The sequence below is a fragment of the Botrytis fragariae genome (assembly GCF_013461495.1).
Source record: "Botrytis fragariae strain BVB16 chromosome Unknown tig00000101, whole genome shotgun sequence".
In the NCBI taxonomy this organism is placed as follows: domain Eukaryota; kingdom Fungi; phylum Ascomycota; class Leotiomycetes; order Helotiales; family Sclerotiniaceae; genus Botrytis; species Botrytis fragariae.
The window spans coordinates 660,974-688,096 of record NW_023500996.1 but is presented as its reverse complement, the minus strand read 5'-3'; the positions used below and the strand labels follow the sequence as shown (position 1 = coordinate 688,096).

At 42.9% G+C, this 27,123-nt stretch overlaps 9 protein-coding genes across 9 annotated transcripts; 5 read left to right on the top strand and 4 right to left on the bottom strand.

Annotated features, from left to right (window-relative positions):
* Nucleotides 1-3: 3 nt before the first annotated feature.
* Nucleotides 4-1,053, top strand: Bfra_008848 (putative glucose-methanol-choline oxidoreductase protein; the record flags this gene model as incomplete). Its single annotated transcript, XM_037339204.1, has 4 exons — nt 4-102; nt 209-641; nt 820-852; nt 908-1,053. 4 exons carry the CDS (start codon nt 4-6, stop codon nt 1,051-1,053), a joined length of 711 nt encoding a protein of 236 aa, XP_037190770.1.
* A 7,923-nt stretch (nt 1,054-8,976) lies between these two features.
* On the top strand, nt 8,977-9,642 carry Bfra_008847ia (uncharacterized protein; the record flags this gene model as incomplete). Its single annotated transcript, XM_037339203.1, has 1 exon — nt 8,977-9,642. One exon carries the CDS (start codon nt 8,977-8,979, stop codon nt 9,640-9,642), a length of 666 nt encoding a protein of 221 aa, XP_037190769.1.
* Nucleotides 9,643-9,897: 255 nt separating this feature from the next.
* On the top strand, nt 9,898-10,285 carry Bfra_008846 (uncharacterized protein; the record flags this gene model as incomplete). Its single annotated transcript, XM_037339202.1, is given in 2 exon segments — nt 9,898-9,998; nt 10,012-10,285. The coding sequence occupies 2 exon segments, from the start codon at nt 9,898-9,900 to the stop codon at nt 10,283-10,285; spliced, it is 375 nt and encodes a 124-aa protein (XP_037190768.1).
* A 1,818-nt stretch (nt 10,286-12,103) lies between these two features.
* Nucleotides 12,104-14,369, bottom strand: Bfra_008845 (putative key lime pathogenicity protein; the record flags this gene model as incomplete). Its single annotated transcript, XM_037339201.1, has 3 exons — nt 12,104-13,897; nt 13,950-14,192; nt 14,331-14,369. 3 exons carry the CDS (start codon nt 14,367-14,369, stop codon nt 12,104-12,106), a joined length of 2,076 nt encoding a protein of 691 aa, XP_037190767.1.
* A 3,792-nt stretch (nt 14,370-18,161) lies between these two features.
* Nucleotides 18,162-19,737, top strand: Bfra_008843 (putative misfolded glycoproteins degradation protein; the record flags this gene model as incomplete). Its single annotated transcript, XM_037339200.1, has 3 exons — nt 18,162-18,260; nt 18,329-19,286; nt 19,331-19,737. 3 exons carry the CDS (start codon nt 18,162-18,164, stop codon nt 19,735-19,737), a joined length of 1,464 nt encoding a protein of 487 aa, XP_037190766.1.
* Nucleotides 19,738-20,795: 1,058 nt separating this feature from the next.
* Bfra_008842 (uncharacterized protein) lies at nt 20,796-21,290 on the bottom strand (the record flags this gene model as incomplete). Its single annotated transcript, XM_037339199.1, has 1 exon — nt 20,796-21,290. One exon carries the CDS (start codon nt 21,288-21,290, stop codon nt 20,796-20,798), a length of 495 nt encoding a protein of 164 aa, XP_037190765.1.
* Nucleotides 21,291-22,307: 1,017 nt separating this feature from the next.
* Nucleotides 22,308-22,710, bottom strand: Bfra_008841 (putative structural toxin protein; the record flags this gene model as incomplete). The annotated part of the gene is made up of 2 exons (XM_037339198.1): nt 22,308-22,362; nt 22,415-22,710. The coding sequence occupies 2 exons, from the start codon at nt 22,708-22,710 to the stop codon at nt 22,308-22,310; spliced, it is 351 nt and encodes a 116-aa protein (XP_037190764.1).
* A 978-nt stretch (nt 22,711-23,688) lies between these two features.
* Nucleotides 23,689-24,958, top strand: Bfra_008840 (uncharacterized protein; the record flags this gene model as incomplete). Its single annotated transcript, XM_037339197.1, is given in 6 exon segments — nt 23,689-23,906; nt 23,959-24,026; nt 24,076-24,274; nt 24,347-24,726; nt 24,741-24,788; nt 24,876-24,958. The coding sequence occupies 6 exon segments, from the start codon at nt 23,689-23,691 to the stop codon at nt 24,956-24,958; spliced, it is 996 nt and encodes a 331-aa protein (XP_037190763.1).
* A 112-nt stretch (nt 24,959-25,070) lies between these two features.
* Nucleotides 25,071-26,920, bottom strand: Bfra_008839 (putative fad- protein; the record flags this gene model as incomplete). Its single annotated transcript, XM_037339196.1, has 6 exons — nt 25,071-25,096; nt 25,142-25,390; nt 25,723-25,860; nt 26,068-26,165; nt 26,333-26,647; nt 26,706-26,920. 6 exons carry the CDS (start codon nt 26,918-26,920, stop codon nt 25,071-25,073), a joined length of 1,041 nt encoding a protein of 346 aa, XP_037190762.1.
* Nucleotides 26,921-27,123: the final 203 nt, after the last annotated feature.

The following is a 27,123-nucleotide window of genomic DNA, read 5'->3' as shown; positions in this document are numbered from 1 at the left end:
ATCATGTCTTCATCTGATCTAGGCCCTTTGGCAATGAGTCAAACAAAAGATGACCTCGTCAAGCATCTAAATATTAGTGCGGAGACGTATACCCTGATGGCGGTAAGCATTCATTTCAACCAAACTACCCCCGTTGACTCGACGTTATCATTGCCAAATTGAGAAGTTTAATCAATAGAGTGCTTACTTATCTTGGCCACTATTTCAGAAAGAGACAGATGTAGTCTACAGGTGGCTTATTTCGGAGAAATGCCACCTCAAGAAGAACTGCAAAGGGAAACCTCCGTACGATTGGAGCGATATTGTCGAGAGATCGAAGGATGAAGCAATGAAACTGATAGTCCAAAATGGTACTGATCAAACGGCATACTACTGGAACTTAGCCAAGCCAACTCTCGACTGCCCGAACTGGATCGCAAGATGGTTCTTATATCATAAATTTCGCTATCGAGATGGTAGGAACAGAAATATCAGGGCCGATAGTAGGGATACTGCGCCATACAATTCGACAACCCCTTCGCACCAACATTACCCCAATTACCATAATTCGCACCATCCATACCCTTCACGCCATAGACATGTACAGGTAGATGAGCAATACAGTCACTCTTCGTACTATTCAAGTGCTTCCATGAATACAGGTATGTATGATGGCTTCTATCCACCAAATTTATACACACAAGCTGGAAGAAAAGAAATGATGTCTGTGTGAGACGTATGCACGCCATATATCTCGCATAAAGGACCCTTTGTGCAGCAGTTTGCCACTAGTCAATGAGCTAAACCATGATTTTGGCGCTCTATTCTAACTACCGACAGGAGACACTCAGGGATACGACTATTCTTCCACTGGTGTGTATCCTCCCCGCTTTCTCACTACACCTAGAGTACTAACGTATTTTTTCAGAGCCTAGCTCATCTACTAGTGGCTACGCCACCTACTCATCGAGTCAAACATATACACCATCGTCGTCGTACGTACCGTATACGTCATCGCCGATCACCCGAGAGAACGGACAGACTAAGCCATACGATCCAGTTAGGGATCTTTAGTCGCCTGGAGCACGACTGTACGAGACGCGGCGGTATTTGACATACCGCACATGAAGACATGATGTTATGAGTTCTTTTTGTTACGATAGGATGGAGTTCATGGCAGGCATGAATGCGAGGGACGCCGGGATGAATTGTTGCGATAATCATGGCAATATAGTTACTTGTTCGGTTATTGAGGAATCATTGGTCGTCGTTTTACAACATGGGAGCTTCATCTATTCTACTGCTGGGGAGGCATGTATACGAGTGTTCTCTGGGTCGGAAATTGACTTCAAAAGTGTTTTAATATCATAATATCAATACCATCTTCAACCACACCCTCCTTCGCAACCTGCTGATGTTTGTCTCAAGCATACTTTCCTTGATTAAGCTGCCATACCAATGCTTGGTCCTCTATCTTACAAATGTTTCTTTGTGGTGATTAGCTGTTAAGTATATAGCCATAGTGATTATTCATACTAGTGGTGGAATGGAATCAGGTATTTCTAACTTCAGAGCACTCATACGAGCTTTGTGCACTAGAGGCATTCGTATTCTTACGGTAGACCATTTTGACGAATAGTATTGCATGGTTTGCGAGTAGAAGTGTGGTAGCCTGTGGTGCTAAATAACAAAACTGGGAAACTTGGATGTCGGTATTGTATAGAGGGTCCAAAATTTCCTGTCTTGTGTGGTTAGCCATGTTAAAGCCTCATATCTTCTACACAGCCTGAATAGTCAAGATCTAAGAGCGTGCAACTAGCAGTATGAGGCATCAACCAATTAGACATTCGATCTTAAGTGTAGCGGCTACTCACAGTAACTTAAATCTCTATTCCATTCGAACAAAATATAATCCGCCGCGATAAGGAAACGAAACGAACATAAAATGCCATCACTACCTCCGATTTCCTCACTTTTGCGTAATATATCACATATACGATCTCTTGTTAAACACTAATCACAAGCTAAGCCCCCCTTTAATTCCCTACCACGCGATCAAAGTCACACATGCACGACACGATTATCCGAGCCACCAGTACGTTCTGGGATAGTTCTCCAGCGATCCGGTAATTCCCGTGCGTCGAGTAGCAGTGCTGTGTAGTGTGGCTAGTGGTGAGCCGGCGAGCCCCACCTCTGAGGGAATCATGTCGAGTAATGTTGGGTTCTTTGGAGTAGTGTGACTGACCCCTTTGTACTGTTGGGGTAGCCAATCTTTGGATTTTCAGGGTCTCTTGCTGTAGGAAGATTCTCTAAATAGTAGTTTTTGTGTCTTCTCATCTAGTTAGTATTACTTGGGTAAATATCGTACGATTTGAAAATAGAAGCTAGTGGACGCCTAAAGAGAGTTCTAGATTACCTTTGCTTAGCTGGATGTAAAGCTGATCATGGCTTAAGATATTTCAAAGGCATTTATGTTTTCAAAGAGCTCCTAAAGTAAGGTCTGTCGGCGGGATCATGGCCATGTACAATTTCTTCTGACCCCATGGTCTCAAAATGCAGTGTAAACTGAACCCAGTGATACACAAGTTATGATTCTTATAAGGTCGATCTAGAGTTTATATAGGCTGAACAACTACCCGATCCTTGCTCTTGGAATTAGATATGCAGTTAGGCGTGGCTTTGAATCATGGTTCCAGATTCACAAGATCATTGGAGATGCTCAGATCCGATCAACCAGTGATCTAGAGTCTAGACAGTACAGTTCAGGCTATCGAAGACCTTGTTCTGTCCCTGCATGCATACGGTATGTCTCCCCGCTTTGTTTCTCTAGCATGTCTTGGAAACTTGGAGAGTCGGACCCTCTTGCGGAAATCCCAACCGTTCTGGCACGCACTTGTTAACTGAACGGCTCCCAAGGTTTGTTTTGAAACTTGTTGCTAACTATGTTCGGCTGAATGTCATGAAGATGAATACACATATCACTATGTGTGTTCCTATATAGAGGATGCGTAATGTGGAATTACATTATTTGTGGGACGAGTACCTGGATGGTATGGCAGAGTGGTTTTCAGGTATCATCTTGAAAGGGTATCAAGCAATGCATGTTGGCTCGCGTAGAACTGCACGAATAACAGATAGATGTGCATTCGTTCTTCTTTTAGTCACATTCCTTCTCCACGTGGCTTGTTTAACAGCCCACGGCCAGGTTCATGCTATCCCATAATGACCGATCACAAAAATTTAAATTTGGAAGATTACACATGCGATGATTTTACTAGTAGTATGTATATGATATATGATGCCAACTTGCTCAATGTACTTAACTATCACATTTGTATATAGGTTTTTGCCCTTTCTGCTTCGGGGTAAACTTCAACCTTTTCCTAGTAGTTGAATAAGAACTGATGTGTCATTCCCATGTTCACTTCTAATATATGGAATATCTAGGTGTTGGTTTTGATACAAATACTCGTGGTAATCGTACACAATACAGTCATAACGGGTGATTGTTCAACTGGGCGGCATTGAATATATTTAATAGCAATAAGAAATTGATTGTAAGCAGTTATAGACCGATATGAGCGTTCAAGTATGAATTGTGTGCCGTGCATGGAGCGTAATATTTACAAGGAAGAAGAACCTGGTAGCTTTGCTAAATGTGCTATGTATTCTGGGAACCAGTAGGTTTATCAAACTGATAAAGAACCCATTTTTGTCACCAGGTATTCTCCTTCAGCTGTCAAGTCATAGGAGACGACAAGCGAGGACATGCTTCATTGAAAAGACATACTTACCATCAAAATTCAAGTATAGTCTACAATCATAACGCATCGTATACTCAAAGTAAAGATTTCATAGATGGGTAGATGGTGTAGCCTTAGTGCTCGATATGTATTTCTTTCCTATAAGCTTAATTAGATATGCTGCCAGGACCAATAATCTTGTTCGTTTGAAATCAATATCGAATCCATGAATCCTTTTCCTGTGAGAACATCGTCGGTAGATTCTTATTCTCATTGAATGACTTTATTGAAAACATCCAATCTTGATTGAAAATAGTAGTGATGTGGAGTATGGGTGAGTGCAACATCTGCTGCTAAATACTGTGTCACTGGTGCATTCCGGTGTAGCGATGGCAGCTCGTCTGATCTTTCTCTTTGAATATAGCTCAAGATCATTACTATCATGAATGCAATCCTGGATCGCAATCAAACTCCATTCCCTGGATGGCTGGATCCCAATTCATACCCTATGTCATTCATTCAGAATAGAAGATGATTTAATGCCATTGTCTGTACGAGGATCAGATTATACGAACTCTCAAAGCCTGACAAAATACAATGATATACAGTAACATACAGGTGACACTATCTTTGCAGTTTTCTTTACAGCTGTGGAATTCCTGAGCCACTATACGAGAAGAGTTTCTAGTAAAGGTATCACAACTCACATGGCATACATGGCCTAATTATATGGTTCAGCTGTCGCTACGTTTGAAGAGCCCGCCAAGTAAATCAGTTTCTGGGTCAAGATGCATAATAGAGAGATGGATAACTGGTGAGTAATAAATTGAAATGGAAGACAAGTTTCTATAAGCATTAAGGTCAATCATCCACAAGTATCGTTAGAAAGTAATATTGACTTTAATGATTCTATTGAATGAGATTATGTATGTGCTAATCTAGAATCTATGGAATCTAGGTCGAGTGGAAGATTATAGTTGAAAGCCGAATGACTCAGCATTTAACATGCGCATCCAGTAAATACTTCCTACCTAGTATGTACATCTATATGAGGAGTAGATTGTGACTTTTGATTGTTCTTCCCTGTCGATGCAAAACATAAAATCAATATCAGATGGATTTGTCTTTCTTGAGAAGAAGGAGAAGAAGGAAACATCGAAAGTTTTTATCGTTTAATCACAAGAGTAGATCTTATTCTCGTCAACTTTGTCCTGAGCTTTATCCGCCACGAGAATTGGCACAACGAGATCTTCACATTTGTTACTCCAGGGAGGTAATTTGGCCGGCCATCACGAATTCTTATTTGCAGGTACCTACGTCACCCGTCAAAATGCTTGATTTCGAAAGTCCTGTTTCGTAAATCTAAGATGCCCCAGGTGCTCTCGTGAAAAGCAGCAATACTCATCATTTATTTGGTTTATGAGCGTCAAATTTGGAGTGAGTGGGAGTTTCCAACACCTATTTTACATTCAGCGGACACGAACACTGCAAACATGAGCTAAACCGGCTTCTTCAGTGTTGTAGGAATGCAAGAATATCAGCATCTACTTTGCGTTGGGAAGAAGGCGTAGTGGCCAACATGATCAACAACTTTGATAGGAGGATCTAAAAAGCAGATGTTGCCGGTTATAATCAGCTCGATCGCACAAGTCTTGGCGGTTTAGTCACAGGCTAATTCAAATTGAACCACACCAAAATCTTCGTGCCGATGCGATGGCTAAATGCCAGAATTTATGTGCCGATTTGACGCCTAAATGATGGAAATCTTCCGGCGCCGATGCCGATGCCGATCAGGTTTCGGGCTGGGCCGAGCTCACATATCTTCACATGCTCAAATTCTTTCCTGTTTTTATCGTGAGACAACCGCGAGTTCAATCGATTCGACTACCATATCATGAGTGAGGTTTAATATTGATATTCTCGCTACTGACGTACTTGCACGACGTACAGCTAGCTGCTTTGAATTCCACGCATAGCCCAATCACGATGGATCTTTGGCCAATATATAAAGGACAACGCTTGTTCGAAAGTCAAAGGCTTTCCGTATTTCGGTTCGATATCTGAAGATGAATCGCTGCATCCGAATGAAACCACATTGTTCAACTGGAAAGATATGACTCAATATAACATCTATCGTTACTTCTTGCGCCTTGAGTAACTCTCTCGTCGTCAAGCGATAGAGCCCACAGCATGCAAAAGGTATGACTGGGCCATTTTTAATGCCCTGGCTCTTCTTGAGAAAGAAATATCGACAGCGTTGGTTGCTTCAACCGAAGAATATGACAGAATCTTCACAGGTTGTCATTCACTACGAATGTTTGGCTCGAGACTGCTAATTGTGAATCTTGGGTGGTTATTTCCAACTGGTACTGCATAAGAGCGACAGGGGAGCGTGATGGGACACAGCCAAAATCATATGTTCCAAAACGACAGATTTAGTATCCGGCTCTGAGGCGGGTGACTTGCCGCTTCAATACATACCAACGTGGGACATATATTGAAATGATTTCTGAAGCATCAGTGACCTGCCGGCGACTAATGTGTTGGGGTTTATCTGCCCGATCGTTTATCAACCAAGCTTCGATGGGCATGATAGGGTTACGAGGAGGTTTCTAATAGCCGCGCCAATACAGTTGTTTGAGAATGTTCTAGGGCCGTAGTTCTCTTGGATGTACGGGAATCACTGCAAGCGTACTAATTAGATTGTCAATTGAGTTTAAGTAACTACCTAGGTAATTCTAACTACCCACAAGGACCTCTATCTCCATTCAAAATATACAGCACTACCTCTTTCTAAACAAGCCCTAAACATCTGTTAACACTATTCCCAACGGGATGTTCCCTTGACAGGAAAACTTGTGAGCTTTTTTCTCCATCTTTTTCCCCACCTTTAAATGGAAGCGGGCAAGTGAGAAGAGATCCATAGACACATGTTGTTGAATTTCTAAGAAGCTTTTATGGTGATTAGCTGACAGAAGATGCCAGAAGATCAGAAGAACAGCACAGTAAAGAATTAGATTCGAAGCAGTGCTGTGATATTTCTGAACTAGCATCGAAGCTTTTCTAGAATTACGTTGGCTCTTAAGTTTATCATAGTTATTTCTTCTGCACTTTCATAGCCTACAGCGATTGTGATAGACATTCCAGTGTTTCATTGTTCGGGCAAACACAGATGATACAAGTAAGGACTAAAGACATTTTGTCTATAAGTCTTTAAAGATCACATGGAGGTTTGTAGTTACGAGTTCAAAAAAATGTCCTCCCATAGATGGCTTCAACACAAGGAAGAGATTCACTGTTTTCATATAGCCCAAACCAGATTATAGAAGAATTCTCTTTTCTAGTTTTTGTAATAACTCCGGTAAAAGTAGTATGACTTGTTATCAAAGAAAATTTTGCTTTACCTTGATTTTAATTAATCTTACTATAATGCTGTCGCCTTGCAAACTTTTGGGCATTATTCACTTTGGGTTGAACGGAGACTTTTGATTAGTTCAATTTAGTTGTGACATGCTTCCATCTTTTTGTTTCGAATGGTTTCTAGAAGTATCTTGGTAGTAAGGGCATAGATTTATGTTGACGATAGTAGGGAATCAAAAACGATCAAAGTTGCCTCAGCAATATATAATCCTCTTGATGGATCTATATAAATCTACAAATATGAATTACATATCAGTCTATTGAGACCTCTGATATATTAGCTGTAAAGAAATATCTGCATACTTGAAAATTGGTAAAAAGGCATTCTAGAAAAGCCACACAAGATGGCGGGAAAATGTTTTCATATTCACTAATTTCATCCTCGGAAATGACTTCGAGATTCCCGAGTAGTGAGGGGGTAATATTCTTGGTTAAACCTCTTTATTAATCTACCAAGGGAAAGAGGCTATCTAGTAGTTATTGAGTGACCTGCATCTGTTGAATATAGATACTTAGAGGCTCCCTTTTCTAAACAAGAAAGTGCTCTCTGTGTAAAATGGTCTAAATTCCTATTCTCCTGCCCAACAACAGGCTCAAACCAAAGCATGTTGACCATTGAAGATATTCACGCGTCCAAAGTGATAACAAAGAAGCCCACAGCCTTTCCAAAATGACTCAGAGCCTCAGAGCCTCAGAACCTTGTTGTCCTCAAATTAAACTCATGTGGACAGCGGCTCGGAATGATCCGAGGAGCTTCAATTATCAAGTCTCCTCTAGAAAACCAATAAAAATTGTCTATTAGCCGAGGAAAAACCTGCTCAGCGCACTTTCTTATATTTGCTTCTCGACCGCTTCCAGTTTCCCTTTTCTTTTTCTTTCCAACGAACCACGCAACTACGAATGTAAGTAAAATTTCTATGGGCTCCTTTGTTGATGGACTTTAACTGACTGCAAGCTTACAGCGACGATACAGAACATCTTTGCACTAAAAGCTCTTTGCTCACTTCTCGCTGCCGCCTTTTCACATTCGTCTTCTCGCCGTCGTTTTCTCGCAAGCGTTTTCTCACAATCGTCTTTTCGCAGTCTTCTCACCGTTGCCTTCTCACAATCTGTAAGTCGTCCAACTCTCCTTTTTATGCCTTTTATCAAACCCCCCGCATTGTACTGGCAAAGCTTGAATATTGCGCGCTTTCAGCTAGTTCTGTGCAGCTCAATATGTATGGTGCACCAGAGCAGCAAGAAAGTTGAAAGCGCGCTATCTGCTCTGCTTGTTATGCTATATTTCGTTGCGCCAGTTGAAACTGCACATTGAAGAGCAGCAAAATCACTATCTTCCTTGAATTTTCATCCTGTCTTCTGCGTTTTGAGAGAGGATTGACAACTGGCTTATTTTGATCTGTTCTGCATATGGCAGTATCAGTCATTTTGCCAATTGAAACCTCGCTGGAAACGGCTTTAAAGACTTCCTTTTTCTTCAATCTCCATCTGATCGCTTTTATTTCGAGAAGAAGATGATAGCTGGCCTGCTTTAATCTTATCTGCGTAAAGCAGTGTAAGTTAATGTGCCAGTTGAGACTGCGCTTCAAGCTACAGCGAAAAACTCCCCTCCACCACTTCCCATCCTATCTCCTGCGTTTTGCAAGAAAGATGAACTTCTGGTTTGTTTTGATCTGTTCTGCATATAGCAGTATTGGTCAAACCTCTGGTTGGAGCTTGGCTTTCAATTGAGTCAGAAAAAGTCTTTCTTCTCTACTCCTCTTTCCACCGCTACTTGTTCAAGAAAACTTCAAGTACTGGGACTTGTCAGTCAGTCTTGCTTAGACATTTTCGCTCAATGTGCGAATTCAAACTCCGCATTGAGGAGCCCCAAAAGACTCTCTTCCTCCACTTCCCATCTCAATGCTGCCTCGTCCGAGCGAAATCAACAACTTCAAGTTTCGGTGCCATTCAGCCTGGTAAACACATCTTGAACCATGAGCTTGACTTGAACACCATGGTTTCATGTGTTGCTCTCGTCTTGCAATCCTCTTCTTTACTCTCATTTGTCTTTCAATTGACCTCGCTAATTCAATTTATCTCACAGTCATCATTCACAATGGCACCCGTTCGTCGCCGCGCTGCCGCCAAGAAACCTCGCCCCCGCAAGGAGGCCAAGATGAGAGTCGACGACAGAATCGAGCGCTGTCCCGGTGGTACCCCAGCATACCAGCACAGGAAGGAGTTCCTTCTTCTTCGTCCCTCGGTTACCGAGGACGAAGTGAAGATGGTTCGCGGGGCCGACTATAAGCCACTGCGCACCTTCAGAAACCTCCCGGCTGGGAAGAAGAAGCCGGTCCGCCTTACTCGGGAAGAGTATTGCGCGATTCGGGATTGGCGAGTCCAGAACGGGGTGGCTCCCTTCAGAAAGCCAAAGTTTGACACCAAGTGGGGTTGGAACCACGAAGACGCGTGGGACGTCTATTACATGACCCACACCGATGAAGATCCAGCCCACCGTTAGACTTTGGTGGCCTTGCGGGCACTGGTGAGGAGAATCGTTGCCTTTTCCCTCGCTTTAGTATGCCATCAGGATGTATATACGTGTACCTAGTAGGACTGTACGAACGGTACGAATCACTCGCTTGGTGGAGGAACGGGCAGGGTTGGGCGCGGTTCTCCGGGGATATTAGTAATGCGAAGCAGGATTCTATTGTATTTAAATTCTTTGGTAGATAGCGGGGGAATTGGTGTTATGCACGGCAGGGTTTTTGTAACAATGGTATATGTGGAGGATACTGGTTGGGGGACCCTGGGGCTGGGCTGGCGTTGTATCATGGTATATTTGGAGGATTTGGCTGGAGACCCTGGGAGCGGGCTGTTTTTTTTAAAGGTATATGAGGGAGATTGGGGGTCGTGTCCTAGTTCTCCAGGAATTTGAAATTTGGTGGTGGTGGAGTCTTCTTTTTCGTGGTGTTCGATGGGTTGCCTTTGGATTGGTCTCACCAGCCATACAGGAACTACGACACATCCTGATGCGCCAGAAAGCATTGTCATCGCTCGAGCCTGGACCTCTTCCGCAATTCAAGAGTCACCATAGATCTCATTGCACGACACCAGTTGGAAAGGTCGGACAAGGTGTTCTGCGGCCGAAACTCGAACCATGACAAAGGCATGGTGTCTTCCTCTGCTCTCCTCTCCGATTGTCTAGCTTTACGCCTGGCTGACGAACCTCGAACCATGAAAAAGGCATGGTGTCTTCCTCTCCTCCTTGATCGCGTAGCCTCACACCAAGCTGATGAAACTCGAACCATGGTTGTTCCTCCTGACTCCTCCTCGAACTCACTGCTGCAACCAATCCACCAACAAGCAGAGAACTCAATACCACAGAAAACCCAACTCACCTCACAAGACGCCATGGAGCACACCACAAATTACGAAGTCCATCACCTTCATCTTTGATTTTCCACACAATCTCTTCATCGTCTGTTCTGTATGTATGTACGCATACCTAGCTCTTACCACTTCTCCATTCCACTCCACACACTCTCTCATTTTCAATTCCACTCCTCGAGCTTAGCAGTTTTGTCATGATCAAGGAAATCCAATTCACATCCACACAACCATGACTCCGACACGATGATAAACACACCTTCAGCCAACGAGTTTCCTGTTTTTCAGTACACCATGGATAGATGGATGGATAGAAGGAAGGAAGGATGCATGGATGCATGGATGAATGAACGGAGGCATGAATGGATAGTCAGATAAATATGTTTCTCTTGAGACTCTTCCCCGATACTGTAGCTCAATGATCAATGATCAATAACTAGAATAGCTGGCGTGGTTCATATTTCTTTTCCTCTCCTTTTTCTTTCCTTTCAAAACCGGGGCAGGGGTTCGTTGATTTTAAATAAAAATATTTCACACTCATTCATCGTCGTGCAGATCTAATCTTGATCTCATACATGTGATTCCGGAATTCGTAGTAGCGTGATGATTTTAAAATTGCAAGTCGACAAGATACCTAGATGACTTTACCATCTCCTTCCTCTTCGTCTTCATCCTTCCTCTTTCTCACCCCCCTCCTAGCCCTCTCCCCAACCCTTCCCAATCCTCCCCCCCCCAAATCACCCACACCAAACTTTACACACGAAGGATACCTACACCAAGAAGAATCAAACAAAACCATAAATTCCACGTGTATGTATGAAAGAATCAATCTGTATTATCATTAAGTATCTACAAATTTGTCATGTGTCTTATTCACATCTCTATCTTCATCTTTCATCTTCATCGTCTCCACATTCACATCACCATGTCATGCCATCAATGCTCTCCAAATCCAACCCCAACTGCAACCACCACTTCACCACTCAACTCTCTTCATCTCCCTTCCCCACCATCAGAAATCCACTCACTTCTAGACCAGAAGCCATCTAATCATGCCATAGAAAACAAGCAATCAAAAAAAACAGATAAAATAAACTTGTATATAATCAAGATTATTACTGTAGGTATAATCCAATCAATCAATCATCCATCCATCCATCCATCCATCCATCCTGTTCTGTCCCATCCCATCCTAACCACGACAACTCTCGTTATCGATTTCCCAAACACCAAAACCCCCATCAAGTTCAAAACCAATCCAATAACCTGAACCCAGGCAAAGAGATGAGAAAGAAACGAAAAGGGAAAAAAAAGAAAGATACCACCACCAGATATATCGAATTCATTACTCATAACAGCCGTAACTTCTCAACGAAGAAAGGGACAAGAGATGGAAAAAAGATACCGAAAGAGGAAAGAAAATGGAAATACGCCTGCCTATCTAGAAACCTGACGCCACGCGACAATTCATCAATTCAACTCACCAAATTGATGAATTATCGAAAGTATGACTGAAGGCAGATAAGAAAAAAGGAAAATTGTAGTCACACCATACTCGAAACATACCAGTATGAGCAGAGTAGGAATGATACCTAATTGAAAGACAAAGAAGGATCATAAGAAAAATTTACAGTATTGACACCAACAAGTGATTGATCATCAAAAACTTGAGGAAGAGAAGAAACAGGATCAAAGAATGCCACTGATGGGTCATTCATAGGAAAAGAAGAAAAGTCAAAGTTTGTTTGACCTGCAAAGTTCATTGATAAATCAATGTTCTGTTGCATCGAATTGTCGAAGTTGATGTTGCTGGCAAAGTTTTGTGTGTTGATCGAGGGGTACACTGAGTGAATCGGAACTTTGTTGATAGCATTATCGAAATCAGTTGGTGCGTCTTGATTTGGCGATAGATCGTTAATCATACTCTCATTCATGTCTTCATCATCGTTCTCATCGTCTTGTTGAGTATAATCTGCTGCTGGCTCTTCCACCTCTTTGAACCAATTTTTCAACTCCGACATTGGAGGCCAATCTCCTCCAGCCTTTCCACCACGCTTTTGAGACTCCTCAACCTTACTATTCTTGTTTCTACCCTTAGATTTGGGTTTGAAATGCGCTCTTCTGAGATGTGCAGCTGCATTGTAGTATGCTCCATACTTCTTTTTCTGTGTCGCGCACGCCTTGCATTTTGAGAGTGGCAACACAGGCTTTTCGCGTCCTTGACTGCTCAGCGGTTCAATGCAAACCCACTTCTTCACCATTCTCTTATGTTGTCGATCGCAATGTCTTCGAAGCTCATGTTCGCCACGAAACCCATCAGGGTGTTCATCACATAACTTGCAAAATACACGTTCGTGCTTTGGTCGTTGATAAGCACGCTTTTCGATAGCAACCTTATCATTTGTCACATCTTTCGAATCGAGTCGAGTCATTGATTGTGATGAGTTGACTCGTGATATCGAATTCTCCTCACAACCACCCTTAGGCATGAGTGGTCGCGCAGCGGCAATGTTACTAACTTGTAGCCGCTGCTTATTACGAGATGATGATGACATACTCGATGAAACACTTTCAATCGATTGTGACTTTTCCATCTGTTGAGCAAAAGGTGCAGAAATTTGAGACTGAGCAAAGGCTTCCGTACTAGGAAAAGAAAGAGGAAACTGAGAATCATGGCCAACACCACCAGCCCCAACAAGTAGTTGAGTCTGTTCCTCGTCGGAAGACCGACGACTATGATGAGAAGAACTATACTGAGGAGCAACGGGATAAACAGAATCATCATTGATACCTGTAGAAAAGGAATTGTTCGAATTGAACTTCATCATTTCAATACTTTCCACCAGGGGCTCATTAAAGAGACTATTCTGTCGACTCATGTTACTTATGCATGTAGTTGCATCAGTAAGAGTCGTAGTTGTAGGCGTGCTAGGAATGTTGAATGACTGTCGAGATTGTTGAAGTTGCATAGGTGTCGAAGAGTGCATCGATATCGGAGAAGGCGTAATCGAGAAAACTGGGGTAGGTGAGACACCAGTAAATCCGGTACGGAAGAGGAAGTCGCCGGGGTTTTCGAAACCTTGGGGAACCTCGAGAACTTGTTCTAGTTCCGGTTTCCGTTGAGACATAGAGCGCTGAAGGGGGGAGGCCGAGGTTTGATGCGAGAAAGTGTAAGAGCTGTAGGGCTGATCTTGATTAACCCAAGCTTCGAGAGCGGGATTTCCTCGGCGGAGATCATTATGGAGTGGAGGGGGCATCGCGCCGTTCTGGGTAAATGGCAATCTTCCGGAGCGTGTAGATGCACTATTCATTGAACTTGCTCGCATCATGACGGGCTCAGATTGTTGAGATATTGTCCGCGATATTCCGGTTGCTTCCATCCGGTCCTAAGTATCGTTAGAGCCAGCTCAGGGAGGAAAACCACGGGGGGACTCCTACAGAAGATGGGTGTCGGGCCATGGGAGCTCCACTGCTTGACATGCTTCGGGGAACATTGTTTCTTCGTTGTGTTTGTTGTTTGTATATCGGGGATCTGTGATGGGGAAACGATGATGTCGACGCCGAGCCGGATGTGAGGGATGCGATTTGCGCTTGAATTTGTTCTTGCTGTGCCAGAAGGAATTGAAGTTGATCCTGATCTACCGAAGTATTGAGTCTTAACTGGGACGACATAGCAAGTGTCTATTAGAGTATGTTAGAAAGTCACCAAGGACTTTTCGAATCGCTGGTGTTTGATAGTGGAGACTGTGTCGTCGCTTGCAACGTTGTCTGCAGCCTCACGTAGTTAGTAAAGAGTATGATCACCAGCATATTTCGTACAGTAGCGGGTGCAGTGAAGAGGAGTTGAATGATGAACATTAGGATCCATGACATACGTATGGATGAAGGATGCACGTAACGATGTTACGAACTGTGAAGGTAATGATAGTTCACCGTTGGAATATTGATATGACACTATGGTTGCGTGGGAAGATAGGGAGGCATAAAAGTAAGGCGAAAATAATGAAGTTAAGATTGTGGAAATGGGAAAGGCGAACTATGTATTGTATGGACAGCGCGACATGGTGAGATGGGGCTCATATGAAATTGAGTTCGGGATATGGATGACACGGCAGAAGAACGGATGAAGTGTGGGTTGAGATGACTCTGATGACGAGACAAATCAAACAGATTAAACAGATTAGGATGTTTCGAGGTCATACCAAAAAAGATATGATGGGTACGGGGATATACCGATGTATGAGATGGATTGTATGGGTGTGAGTATGGGTGTGAGTATGGGTGTATGTATGGATGTATGGGACCTTTTCTTTATTTTTTGGAAGTGGATGAGTGGATGAGTGGATGCATGGGTGGATGTATGATTCTTCTTGGTATACCAGGATAAGGTATAGGATAAGGATTAAAATAATGATAACGACTTGATTATCTTCCCTACTTTACTACATTAGGAAAAGATGAAGTTTGTTGTGGATATATGTGGATGTGTGACATTGGGTGTGGCATTGGGTGGTTTCAACTGTGGTGGGATGAGTATTGGAGGTCGTGAGTGAGGACGAGGGGATGAGCGTATGGAGGGTATGAGGGCGAGTGAGGGGCGTGTTCAAGATTCTATGGTGGATCGATTTCTTGTTGCTATTGTTATTGTTACTGTTATGGTTATTGTGATCATCATCATATCATGGCTGTGATCATGATGTGGAGGGATGGAGGGATGGAGGGATGGAGGGATGAGAGATGGGACAGATGGGACAGATGAGAGGCTTGCTGCGGTAGATTCAAAATGGTTCTAACGCTGCAGAGTCATTACCTTGCTCCAGAACATCTCTCCCTCTCTCTCGGTACATCGTATACTTCGCACATTGTAATTTGTCCGAAATAGAGATTGTCAACATAGAAAGTCACACCAGGAAGTTACACGAGGATTCAAGAAGTTACACCAAACAAAAAAGAAATATTGTAGATGCTAATGGGTAGCTATGGAAACACCAAAACTCTCCTTTGTGCTATTCTGCTCCGTTAATCTGCTTTGTATAATCTCAAAGGCCAAGCAAATAGAAGCAAGACATTCTGCGTTTGATACTCCCCCACGCCCTGATAACTAATCAAGTCATCCAATCCATCGTTCATCAATGATTTTCCCATTAGGATATTTTTGAGGGCATTCGCGGTATGAAGATTCTTTGAAAAGTCTTTCTTCTGAATCCTTTTCTGTACGTCAGTCGTCATGTATCCAGTCTAGAACTAATGATCGACTTCAATTTTTGCCTTTACTTGTCGTCACTACTTACACTGGTCTATTGAAAATGCTTAGGTTTGTCTCATGATCAACAAGAATAATAATCCTCATAATAATAGTAATAATAGTAATAATAATAAATATTCCGTTCTGCTTCGTATCGAAATTCTCCCGTCTTATTGGTTGTGATAGGAAGATCATCAACCACAGCATCAATCAAAATCTCAAAGCTTCACCTGTTATGTTACCCACTTGCCTAGTTTTTACTCACCGAAATCGTGTTATATCGCTGGATGAAGTCGAATCGGGTTCGAAACGTGATATAATTATCAAATCATCTCGTTCCTTGTCGACTATAGTATTTATTCATGCTATATACCTACCTATACACACCTATGTGTACCTATATATAGGTATATACCCAGCGACCGAGATTCGAGAAGAAAAATTAATTATAATTCATATCCCCTAAAAAGCCAGTTAAAATAATAAGGGTCAACATTCATTTCCAACAATCCAAAATCCCCTTCTAAACTCTTTCTAGAACTAGACGAGGAAGAAGAAAGGAAAGAAAAGTGAAGCAACGAGTAAAGATCTTCCTGTCAAACTGCGGCTCATCCCGACTGGCTGATTACCAGGTATTGAAATTGGAAGAAAGACTCCAAGCAAGCAACTTCAGTCAAAACTCCAAACTCCAAACTCAAAAGCCGAAGCTTAGAACAACCCTTGAAGATTATGTAAGGCAATCAATCAAACTCGCTAGTTCGCCTCATAAATTTTATGCTGCAATTTATGCCAATCATAGGTAATTATGATTAGAAAACATTGATCAATCTGAGTCGGACGCTTGGGATCCCCTCTTCCTATTCGTTCTCTCTGACCTCGTAAACGTGTTCCACCGCAGACTCGACACGTACGGTGATTATACGAACCAACACATCACACTGTCTGAAAATGGTTCGCCCAGATTATTACAACTTCCAAGGTTGCCTTAATCTTGACCACTTTTACTCAAATAACCTTGATGTCCACCCGTCACCCGTCACCCATCAGCCATTACCCATCAGCCATCACCCCCATTGCCCATCAACTGTCACATAATCCCGTCCCCGAGAATAACCCATCACAATTATTAACATCCTAGATTCCGAGGTATCCTTTCGCTTCTTCAGAACGGGCTCTCGGTTGACTCGGTTCTTTCTGCGTTGTAACTTGTATCCAACAACACAAGCTGAGATATCTTCTCCCAATCAATCCAAGCCTATACTACACCGATTGATGATTGGTGAGATCAGTAATGATTGCACGAACGAAACAAATTCCTGCCTTCTCGTCGGGCGTAGCCGCTTTATTACCTCTGCATGTCGGGCAATTGGTTTTGGCCTCTATGGTGTGGCCAGGACGTAGCCATCATTCATAGGCATTGTTTGTGATGGCTGTATGCAAACCCCACGAATACGCGGCATTTTCCCATCCCCCATGTTGTCAGACCAAGGTACGCTGTATACCGTATACGTAAGGTACGAAAAGGCTTTGGAGGCATTGCGTTACCCGTAGCATAACCATCATACCCTTTTGTAAGCTCTCTCGCGTGGACTGCACGATGTTGTGGTGCCCAACATCTCGCTGGCCTTTTCTGGCCTTGATCCGAGAGTTTGTTGGATCTGCCGGATGTATTTTTGGCCTGGACACTTTGCATTAAGTATTGAGTATATTGTACCTTTGTTCTGGACCCGAGTCGACGGTCGGAATGCAACATTCCACGGCATGAGAGAAAAGGGAAATGTGATCTTGTCATCTTGAGCAGATATGCCTTGTAAAGAGCCTAATCTATACCCATCGGCGATGCCCAGCAAATGGATTGATGCCCAGGTTCTAACTTGACTTGAAAGTCAAGATTTCTAACAGCTCTATGGACAATATTTCGTTCTCCTAACTCCCTGGATGTGTAAGATTCCTCGCAACCTCCGTTGGACTCTTTTGAACCACAACACGTGACATCAACTGCATCACCCTTTTGATTATCGAAAGATGTTACATTTTGTTGCATATCGCACCGTTGGCCGGTCAAAAATGCTATTCTCGGTATAATCTACGTTCATACATGCATGCTATTGCGAAAAGAAGATCACTTCCTCTGAGTCAAATCAGTGAGTTCATGTCATGTGCCAGTCGGGGAAACTTGCCGTTTCAAAATGAATACGTTTATCCGAACCCCGCGCCGACACTAGCACACTCTTAGAGTCTACCTAGCTCGAGCCTAGTAGATGATGACAGCTTTGTGGAAATGCGATCATAGCTTTTGAACTTCGTTCCTTATCAATGAAATTTTGTCCATCTGAAATTCGCAAACTTCATTTCTTATCAATGAAATTCTGTCCATCTGCCATTCGCAATTGCCATACAGCACGATGCGTAAATCAATTCCAGCTTTGTTAGCTACAGCCTCAATAACATTAGCTAGTCAAAATGTGTTCAGTGTTCACGATGACCTACTTGCATTTCCACAGGTATGCGCAAGCCCAGCGAATTCACAGCTATTCTAATATAAAGTCGTCAAACACTCACGAAACAATAGTATGAAGTATTATTCTCAGATGACTTTCATTCGAAGGAGGAAGCGTATTTTATCGTCAATCATCCCTATTCGCCTGTCAGATTTTCAGGTAATAAAGAAGATTTTAAAAGCATACAATCGTCTCAACACCCTATCCAAGATGATTCCCCCGATCATGAATCCGAGCCTCCCAAACAAACCCACGAGCTCATGTATCTACATGATGAACCGTATGTATGCACAATTCCTGTGGTTTCTCTACCTCCGCGAAACGAAACCTCAGAAGCCGAAGCTCGCGCTGCTGAACAAAAAGAGCTTGCTAGAGCAACCGATCGTGGCTGGGAACTACTTCAAGATTTGGAGAACAATTGTCTATACTTTGTGTCTGGATGGTGGTCATATTCATTCTGCTACAACAAGGAAATCACACAATTTCATCAACTACCAGCACAACCTGGAAAGGCGGCATTCCCACCCCAACCCGATCCATCAGCCCAAGAATTTGTTCTCGGAAGAGCGAAGACATCACCGAAGAGCAAGAGTAAGGAGGATGAATGGGGCAATCAAATAGAAGCGCATACGGCACCCAAGAACGGGGAATCACCAAAAACAGAACTACAAGTCAAGGGCGACATGCGCTACCTCGTTCAGAAAATGGAAGGTGGGACAATCTGCGATCTTACAGGCAAGCCCCGCCAAGTCGAAGTTCAATTTCACTGCAACCCTAATGTCAAGGATCGTATTGGATATATCAAGGAAATGACCACATGTTCATACCTGATGGTTGTATATACACCCCGCCTTTGCGACGACGTAGCATTCATGCCACCTAAGGCAGAGAAAGCCAACAGCGTAGTCTGCAAACGTATAATCCACTATCCCCCCTCATCCCAGATTGATCCCAACTTTATCACCTCTTCACCCTCCTTGTCCTATCCTAAAAACCCCATAGTCATTGGCGGTGTAACCGTCGGCGCAGGTAAATTTGTCGGCAAAGAAGGACAACGTCTACCTATCCCCCAGACTTTGGAGATGGTGACAACGGAAGCCGGACAGAAGTCATTGCACGCGGCAAAAGCAAGGCCCAGGGAGGGAAGGTCGAAGTTATTAGTCCAAAATCACTGGAATTAATGGATCTCGACCCGAAAATGATCGAAAAATTACAAGAGGAAGTCAAGAAGTTGGCAGGGGATAAGGGCTGGAAAATTGAGGTTGTCGATGTCCCAGGGCAGGTCAGAGAAATCTTGGGAATTGTCGAGGATGATGGAGGACAGGGCCATCAAAAGGGACCCGGAAAACCTATCGAGGGGAATCCCAGAAGGATAGTGACAAGAAAGATAATAATGTATATGAAGATGAAGATAGTGAAGAAGGTAGCGAGGAGATATTCAAGGATGAATTATGAGGCTCCATATCTTCTATTTAAATAGGGACTCGGCGGAGGGCGTAACGGGTTTGTTTCATAGATATGATGTAATAAATTGGGAAATATAAGATTGTTATATATATATCTGTGTGGTTTTATTGTGATCGTAAAGTACTGGGGTGGTTGTGTGTTTGGCCTATCTAAAAGAGAATCTTTCAAGGGGATGCACTGTGATTGAAAAAATATTTGTTTTCTCATCTTGGAGTGATTGTGATGTGATACTCATTGGGTATGGCATATATGTCTAGGTAGTTCTTGGAAGTATCTGGAGGGGTTTGGATCTTGATATCTATGTCTATACATTGAGGGTTGAGGTTTGAGGTTTGAAGGTCTGTAGATTTGTGAGGTTATAGGGTTGTAGGGTTTCTGGGGATTGTTCTTGTCTCTTGGATGGATGGATGGATAGATGGATGGGGCTGTGGAAGCGGAAATATTGGATATGATTTTTGTGTGGGTGGGTATCTAGGTGGGTGTCTAGGTGGGTAGAGTATGGGGAGGGGGAGAGAGGGGAAAAGAAATGAGGATCTTCGGGCTGAGAGTGTGGAGAGAGAGTTTTGGAGGTTGGGAAGGAGGGGGAGATGAGTAGGTGGGTGGATGTGGATGTGGATGAGTAGATGTGGATGAGCTAGATATGAATAGCTAGATATGAATAGCTAGATATGAATGGGCATTAGGGACAAAGATTGTTTATTGGAGTTCTTGGGGTTTTACATGTGTGTGTGTGTGAGATTATTTTCATGTGTAATGGGGCTGAATATTCGGGTATAGAGTAGAGGCAGAAATGTGATATTTTGGTGCGAGGGAAGGTGCTCAGGAGGGGAAAGAGGGAAGGAGGGAAGGGAAGAGGACGAGGGAGGAACGGAACGGGGGTAGTGGTGGAAATTATCTATTGGGGATTTCATAATGAGGGGTCTATGTTGAAGTAAATTTCTCTTGATCAGATGTCCTATGTGTTCTCCATATTTCATACAAGCCTACAGATTCGATATCAATTATAATGTCTATTAGTAAAAATAACTGAAGCGATTACGGAAGGATAGAACAGAAATAAGTATATTCCTCCTACTCTTGATTTCTCTTCTTCTCAAGATCTCCGCGGTGATAGGCGAAATCAATGGAAGCAGTTTCCTCCTGCTTCAGTTGTACGAGATGATTTCGGGTTTCTTCATTTTCTTCGACTGGAAACAGTTGATTGGAAGGATGTTTTATGCATGAAGTATCAAGCTGATAACCACTGCTATAACTCACCCGATTCGACAATATCGTTTGAAATGTCTTCCGATCTTCGCGGAGGCGATTTTTCGCTCTCAAAAGAGCATACAACACGAAGACAATAATTACTTGCTGCACTAGGGTACAAAAAGCGACCCCTACCATCGTGATCATGGCGGTTACTGTGGCGATGTCTTTTCGGCATACATATTCGGTTCCGTTGATTATGATGTCGCCTTTGATTGTGGTGCTGTAGATGTGATATTGAATTGTGGGGTTGATGAGAATGGAGGTTCCGTTTATGAGAGAGGTGCCGTTGAAGATGATGGATGTCATTTCGGACATGATGGAGTGGTTGTGGGTTTGTTGTTGGGTTTCAGGCAGGCATTGGGTTCGGTGGATGCTTTGTGTTGTCGATGGGCTATGGGCTGGAGGAGGAGAATCGAGAGCTGCTTGGGACGAATCTTATGGTGAGATCGAATGACAGGATTGATCAAACTCAAACGGAAGTATGCGGAAAGAATAGGTCCGAAGTAAATGCGAGGATTTAAAGAATGGTTTCATTGAAAGATGTCTCATTAGACCAGGCGAGTAATAGCTTCCCACTACCTGTGCTAAATACTCAATAACGTAGCGATTTTGCAACTCGCGGCCTTAGACAGTCGCTTGAATTAAGATGTTCAATCGTAATGTTTGGGGAAAGGATCAATACTCTGTTATGCAGAATCATGTCAAACTATGCATCATGATCAAGTTTTGATATTAATGTCAAGTCATAATGTGATCGATGGCACTAGCCTCTCGAGGTATATCATTTGCATATGTTCAATTTTGACCATGTATTGAGTTCAAAAATGATGCCGATCATCAGGGCTTGCCAAGCAATGGGGTTCTTTTCAGTTCCAACTAGTGCTCTAAAGTGCAATTGAATACTAGCAGCCTACCAATTGATTGATAATCACAAGAGGTCGAATGATATCTTAAACCGTATACGCGATGAATCACTGTTGCTTGAATGCAGGAATTCAAGCAGGTAGATGAGATAAGTAGAGAAAAGAAAAGTGTAGTGGTTGAGGCAGATGACTGTAATTCAAATGGGATCTGAATGCTCCAGGGTGGGGTGGGTTCAGAAGACAGATAAGACGTTGAATGATGCCAGAATAAAGTGATATATTCTATCAATTGGTTTCTTTCGAGCTGAGAGACAGGGAATCATTCTTAGAACGTGGTTGCACTTCTGTCCTCAGATATTCATTCCAATACCATAGAAATCAAACTTCCGATCGTGAGAAGCAATGTCTTGTTTCTGCTCGCTGCATATTCCTCTCCAACATTAACGCCAGCGCATAGGCTTCGCCAGACTTAATAATCCTCCAGCTTATAAACTTCATAAGCCGGTTCCTCATATGGATGAACTCTAACAAATGCATTAGGAACGAGAAGCACAATAACATAAGAATCAAACTTGCTTCTTCAAAGCTGCAACCGCATTCTTAATGGTCTCCTCGCCAACACACAAAGTCTCGAACCTGACTTCTTGCACCTCTTCCAACGCACCTACAGTTCCAATATTTGGATTTGCAGTATCACCTGGTCGAAATTGAGCAGTGCCTGTCGTAGCCCAACAACATTCAGTATAATTTCCAGGGCCTGGATAACGTCCAGCTCCGGCGGCGAAGATAGCAGCTTTACAGGCTGGAAGTCCTGACGATGGGACGAAAAATATCAGCTTGAAGCGCTTGGGTACGGCGGAAAGTGTTGTCATGCTTATGGGATTGAAGTTCAAGAGGCCTCAAGTAATAAAGATAGGTAGGTACATGTCGGTTGTCGTCGACGATATCATGGTAAACAAACGGACACGGGCATTGAATTTGTGGGGTACTGTTTGGCCCCCACGCCCACTTATTGTTCAAACAAATACCAAGCTTTGTGAACCTATGAGTATGAGACATTCACCATGATCTAACATATCACGACACATCTATCTTCTCATGCGGTGAGATGGGCCTTCTCCAAAGAAGTTCCACTATTAACAATAATTAGAAGGTCTCTAGAACTCAACACTTCCACGGCTAGAGCGTTTTTTCCATTTTACATCCTCGGAAACTACTCTCCTGCAGTTATCAATCATCCCAGCAGATGGATTTTGGAGTGGGCTACATTAATGTTGTTATTATGGATCTTTTGATTTACAAAAGCAAGAAATGCTACTTTACAACGATTGTCAGCCTCACCACTGAAAGGATGGCTTCGTACCTGCTTTTAGCCTGAAAATTACTTCCCGGTTCATGACAACCTGGGTTTCCCGAGCCGCACACGAGCTGCACTGAAGATTTCTACATGGCTATACGAGGTTGCATCAGGCTTCTCTTCATTGATTCGATGATGTGAAGAAAGCTGACTGGTAGGACTTGCCAAGGCTGCATGACTGCGGGGTAATTACTGTGTAGATTCGGGTTGATCAACATTACTTGCATTGAACCTGCAGTAATACGCTTAAAGCTTAACTGATTTCAAAGATGTATTAAATTGATTCAATAGCTTCTTCTTGGCTACAGCCATTGATAAACGATGAATGACAACGGTTTCCACATTTGTCTGAGTCTGACATGATGTCGGTATATATGAGTTCTCAATACCAACAAGACTTGAGATGAACAGGAGACAGTCTTTCATATAATCGACAGTTATTATCAAAACTAACCATTGCACAAGTTGAGTCGGAACACTCGGCAGCAGTATAATGATTTCATCGCTTCCCGCTCTTGGGTTCTTTCTGGCTCTTGCGGATATCACAAATGCTGCCTTTAAACCCCCGTTCAACAATACTCTTGAAAAGGGAGTAGCGACTGAATGCAAGACTTGTCCATATTCGCTTTGCACAAATAAGGAATACTACGATTACGACACCGTTGTATCGCTCATCTGCTGGACTACTGGTACAGCCATCGATGGTGATAGGTATGATTCAATTACAAATGTGAGCTGCTATATGGAATACTAAAACATACAGTACGTGGTTGAGGACAAGCGATGACTGCTATATAACCCAATACGATCTCGCCGATTACGCTGGAGAATGTATGTATTCTTGTAATTCAGATTTGAATCCTACTAACATTAGATACAGATGAAACCGACCTCAGCTTTTGTGGCCAAGATTCTACTATTGAGCATATAACAACAGCTTCTGCAACCACAAAATATAATACCGAATGCAATATCTGTGATGATAACGCGAGTTGCGAGGTTATCAAATATCTGAAATATGGAACTGATATTACGGTGACTTGCTGGACTGATCTTGGAGATCTCGTGATCAATGATAGGTATATCCCCATCTTCAAAAAAATTTCTTCTCATTTCACTGCAGATCAGAAAGCTGACAGCGATGGAAATAGTACCTGGTTGAAAACCACAGATAACTGCTATGTGGCACAAATTGGCCTCGAAGAGCCCGCTGATAAATCAGAGCTTGACTATTGCGGCCCTGTAGGCTTCATTCAAGTAAACTACACGACACCAGAGAAACGTGCACCTTCTCCACTCAATTCTAGCAAGAACTCACATGGCTTCCTCGCTAAGCACTCGCCCCCTTCCTTGTCTAACGATCTTCACAAACGCTACCTTCTCAACATCACAGTTGGCGAGGATTACGCTCCTTGCTACAGTACCCCTCTTCAGCAAGTCAATTGGTCAAGAGTTATGAATGGGATCATGGTGTTTGGGTACAATGCTATGTGGATAGTTTCGAAAACACAAATCCCAATGAGACGTATTGGTATTTTACGACAGATTTCTGTTATGTGAGAGAGGTGGATTTCTGGGAGAGTTTGTTCGATCGTGAGTCAATTTCCTTTTTTTTTTGTGATGACAAATGGAAACGAAGAGTGGAATGGAGAGGAAGAATGTTATGCTAATCTGAGATAGAATATCGATTCCCGAATTGTAACTTGTTCGATGGTGGAGATGGAAGTGGGGATACAGTTGATGCTCGTGAGGTTTCTGACTAGAACAATACTGCTTGAGCTCAACTTTGAGTTGCTCATAATATAAGTTCCAGTTTTACTCCCAAAACATCATTGTTCCAGACTCTTATTTCCATCTAAGTTGTCTATTGAATGCCTAGAATTTACCCCCAAAGCCAAATCCTGTAGGCTATGTTACAATCATACTTTTTATATAAAAAAACTCACCTTTCTGTAGAAGTTGGAATACCCAAATAAGGTCATATTTTGCAGCAATTTCTTTCATGGCCTTAATACTTGCAGGCGGATACTGGGCTAGAGGATTTTGGTCCGCGTAGCAGTCATTCATATATAGATAGGAGAGGTTGGTATCTCGAGCTGCGCCAAGCGTTTCGAATTGATCGCCAATCGATTTGACCGCGTCCAGTACAGCGTTATCGTCGTCTACCGAAGCCCAGTTGGTTATGGTGGTCCACCCTGTTAGAAAATGTCAGCAAAGTTTTCGTCGTCAATTAAAGCTTGTAGTTGATACGGGCCACGAACATTGATGCGCCTGTAACGGAACTCCCATTGGATTACCTCCTCGGGCTTTACTCGCTGTCGCTAGCGATGGTGGGATTTTCTAAAGGGTAAAAGTCATATTCACGTTGACGCCATCAGCTTGGTGACCGTTGATGGTATCAAAATAGTAGCTTGATATTTCATTATGAAGTGTTTCATCTATCAAGCTAGCCGCTGAGCGGTACACATGCCTAAGTAATATTGTGAGTCTCTAATTTGATTTAAAAGGCACAAGTTGCTTAACGCACTGCCAAGTATGGTACTCAGAAGAGACACTGTTGCGTTGGCGGCTGGAACTCTGACAATACCGTTGGGAATTGCGGCAAAGGGAGTGAAAGCATCAGGATAAATGGCGGGCTCCGAATACACGAGACCCATTGAGCAACCTGTGTTCAAGATATTGATGAGTACGGAAGTTTTTGGATCGGTTTGTGCTCCATTTTTTTTGGTATTCAATAAAAGCGGCTAGAACATTAGGGAGCTCCGTGAGAGAGTAAGCAGTTGCTTGAAACCAGATGTTCCGGATAGGTATAGTGTACGATGCCTAAGATCTCGAAGAGTCTGATTCTATACTTTAGTCTTTAATCACCCACCGAAGTTAGGACCACCTACTTTCAATGCCCAGAAAAGGCCAGAATTTGTTTCTGCATTTGCATTCACGATTTCACCAGTTGCGAGAACAACCCATCTCCTGATGAGCATGGTTGGCACGTGGAGTCGAAGTTCTTCGCGTTATCAGCAGCCAATCCGTATTGTGCCGAAAAGTAAGATAGACCACCTAGAATTGATCAATACTGCAATACGATACGTCTTTGTATGAATAATTCACAAGCTACCTCCTAATATCAAGCCACCTACCCCAACCTGGGGGTTCTGCCACCGATCACTGATACGCCATATGGATCAAGCGCCTCATACACAGCACCCCGTCTTAGTCCAGGGCCAATACTAGCTATCGAACTATCTGAGCTGATAGCAATAGAATCAAGATTTGTGGTCGAGATCAAGATTCCGTTAAAGCCGATGCTTGACCAATAAGGGTTAGAAGAGTGGCCTCCACTTCGAACTGCAAACGGGACCTGAAGAAAAGGAATAACTTTCATAGCAAGAGAAACTTCTTCTGCTGAAGTGGGAGAAATTGTACATTGTGCTGGTAATCGACAGGCTTCGGACCTGAAGTTGTTCCGTCAGAAAGAGTTTTTGGGACTTCAACTAGAGAACAAAACGATACCAATTAACCTCGATCAATGACTCCTTGACCGAAGGATATTCAGCATCAGCCCTAAAAAGAAGTTTTGCTGTCCAACATGTCAGTGGCGTCAATTCAGGGATCGAACGCTTCTCCGTAGTTGTATTGCTCAACAGAGTAGCAAGATTCTCGTCATTGTTATATTTCAAGGATATGACAGATGCAGTTTCGTTGGAACTCCGAGGGTCCTGACGCATGCCGCAATTCTGGCTTCCATAGTTGCCGTTCTTCGTTATCGGACTCCAACCTTGGTAGAATGGAGTTTGGATGGTAGAAAAATGCCGGGTTGCGCCGAGGACACAACGAGGATGAATTGTAATAATGAGAATAATAGTATTCTAGATAACCATTTGGTGGTTATGATGAACAAAGCTAATGTGTCTCGAACGTATTGGTTAAT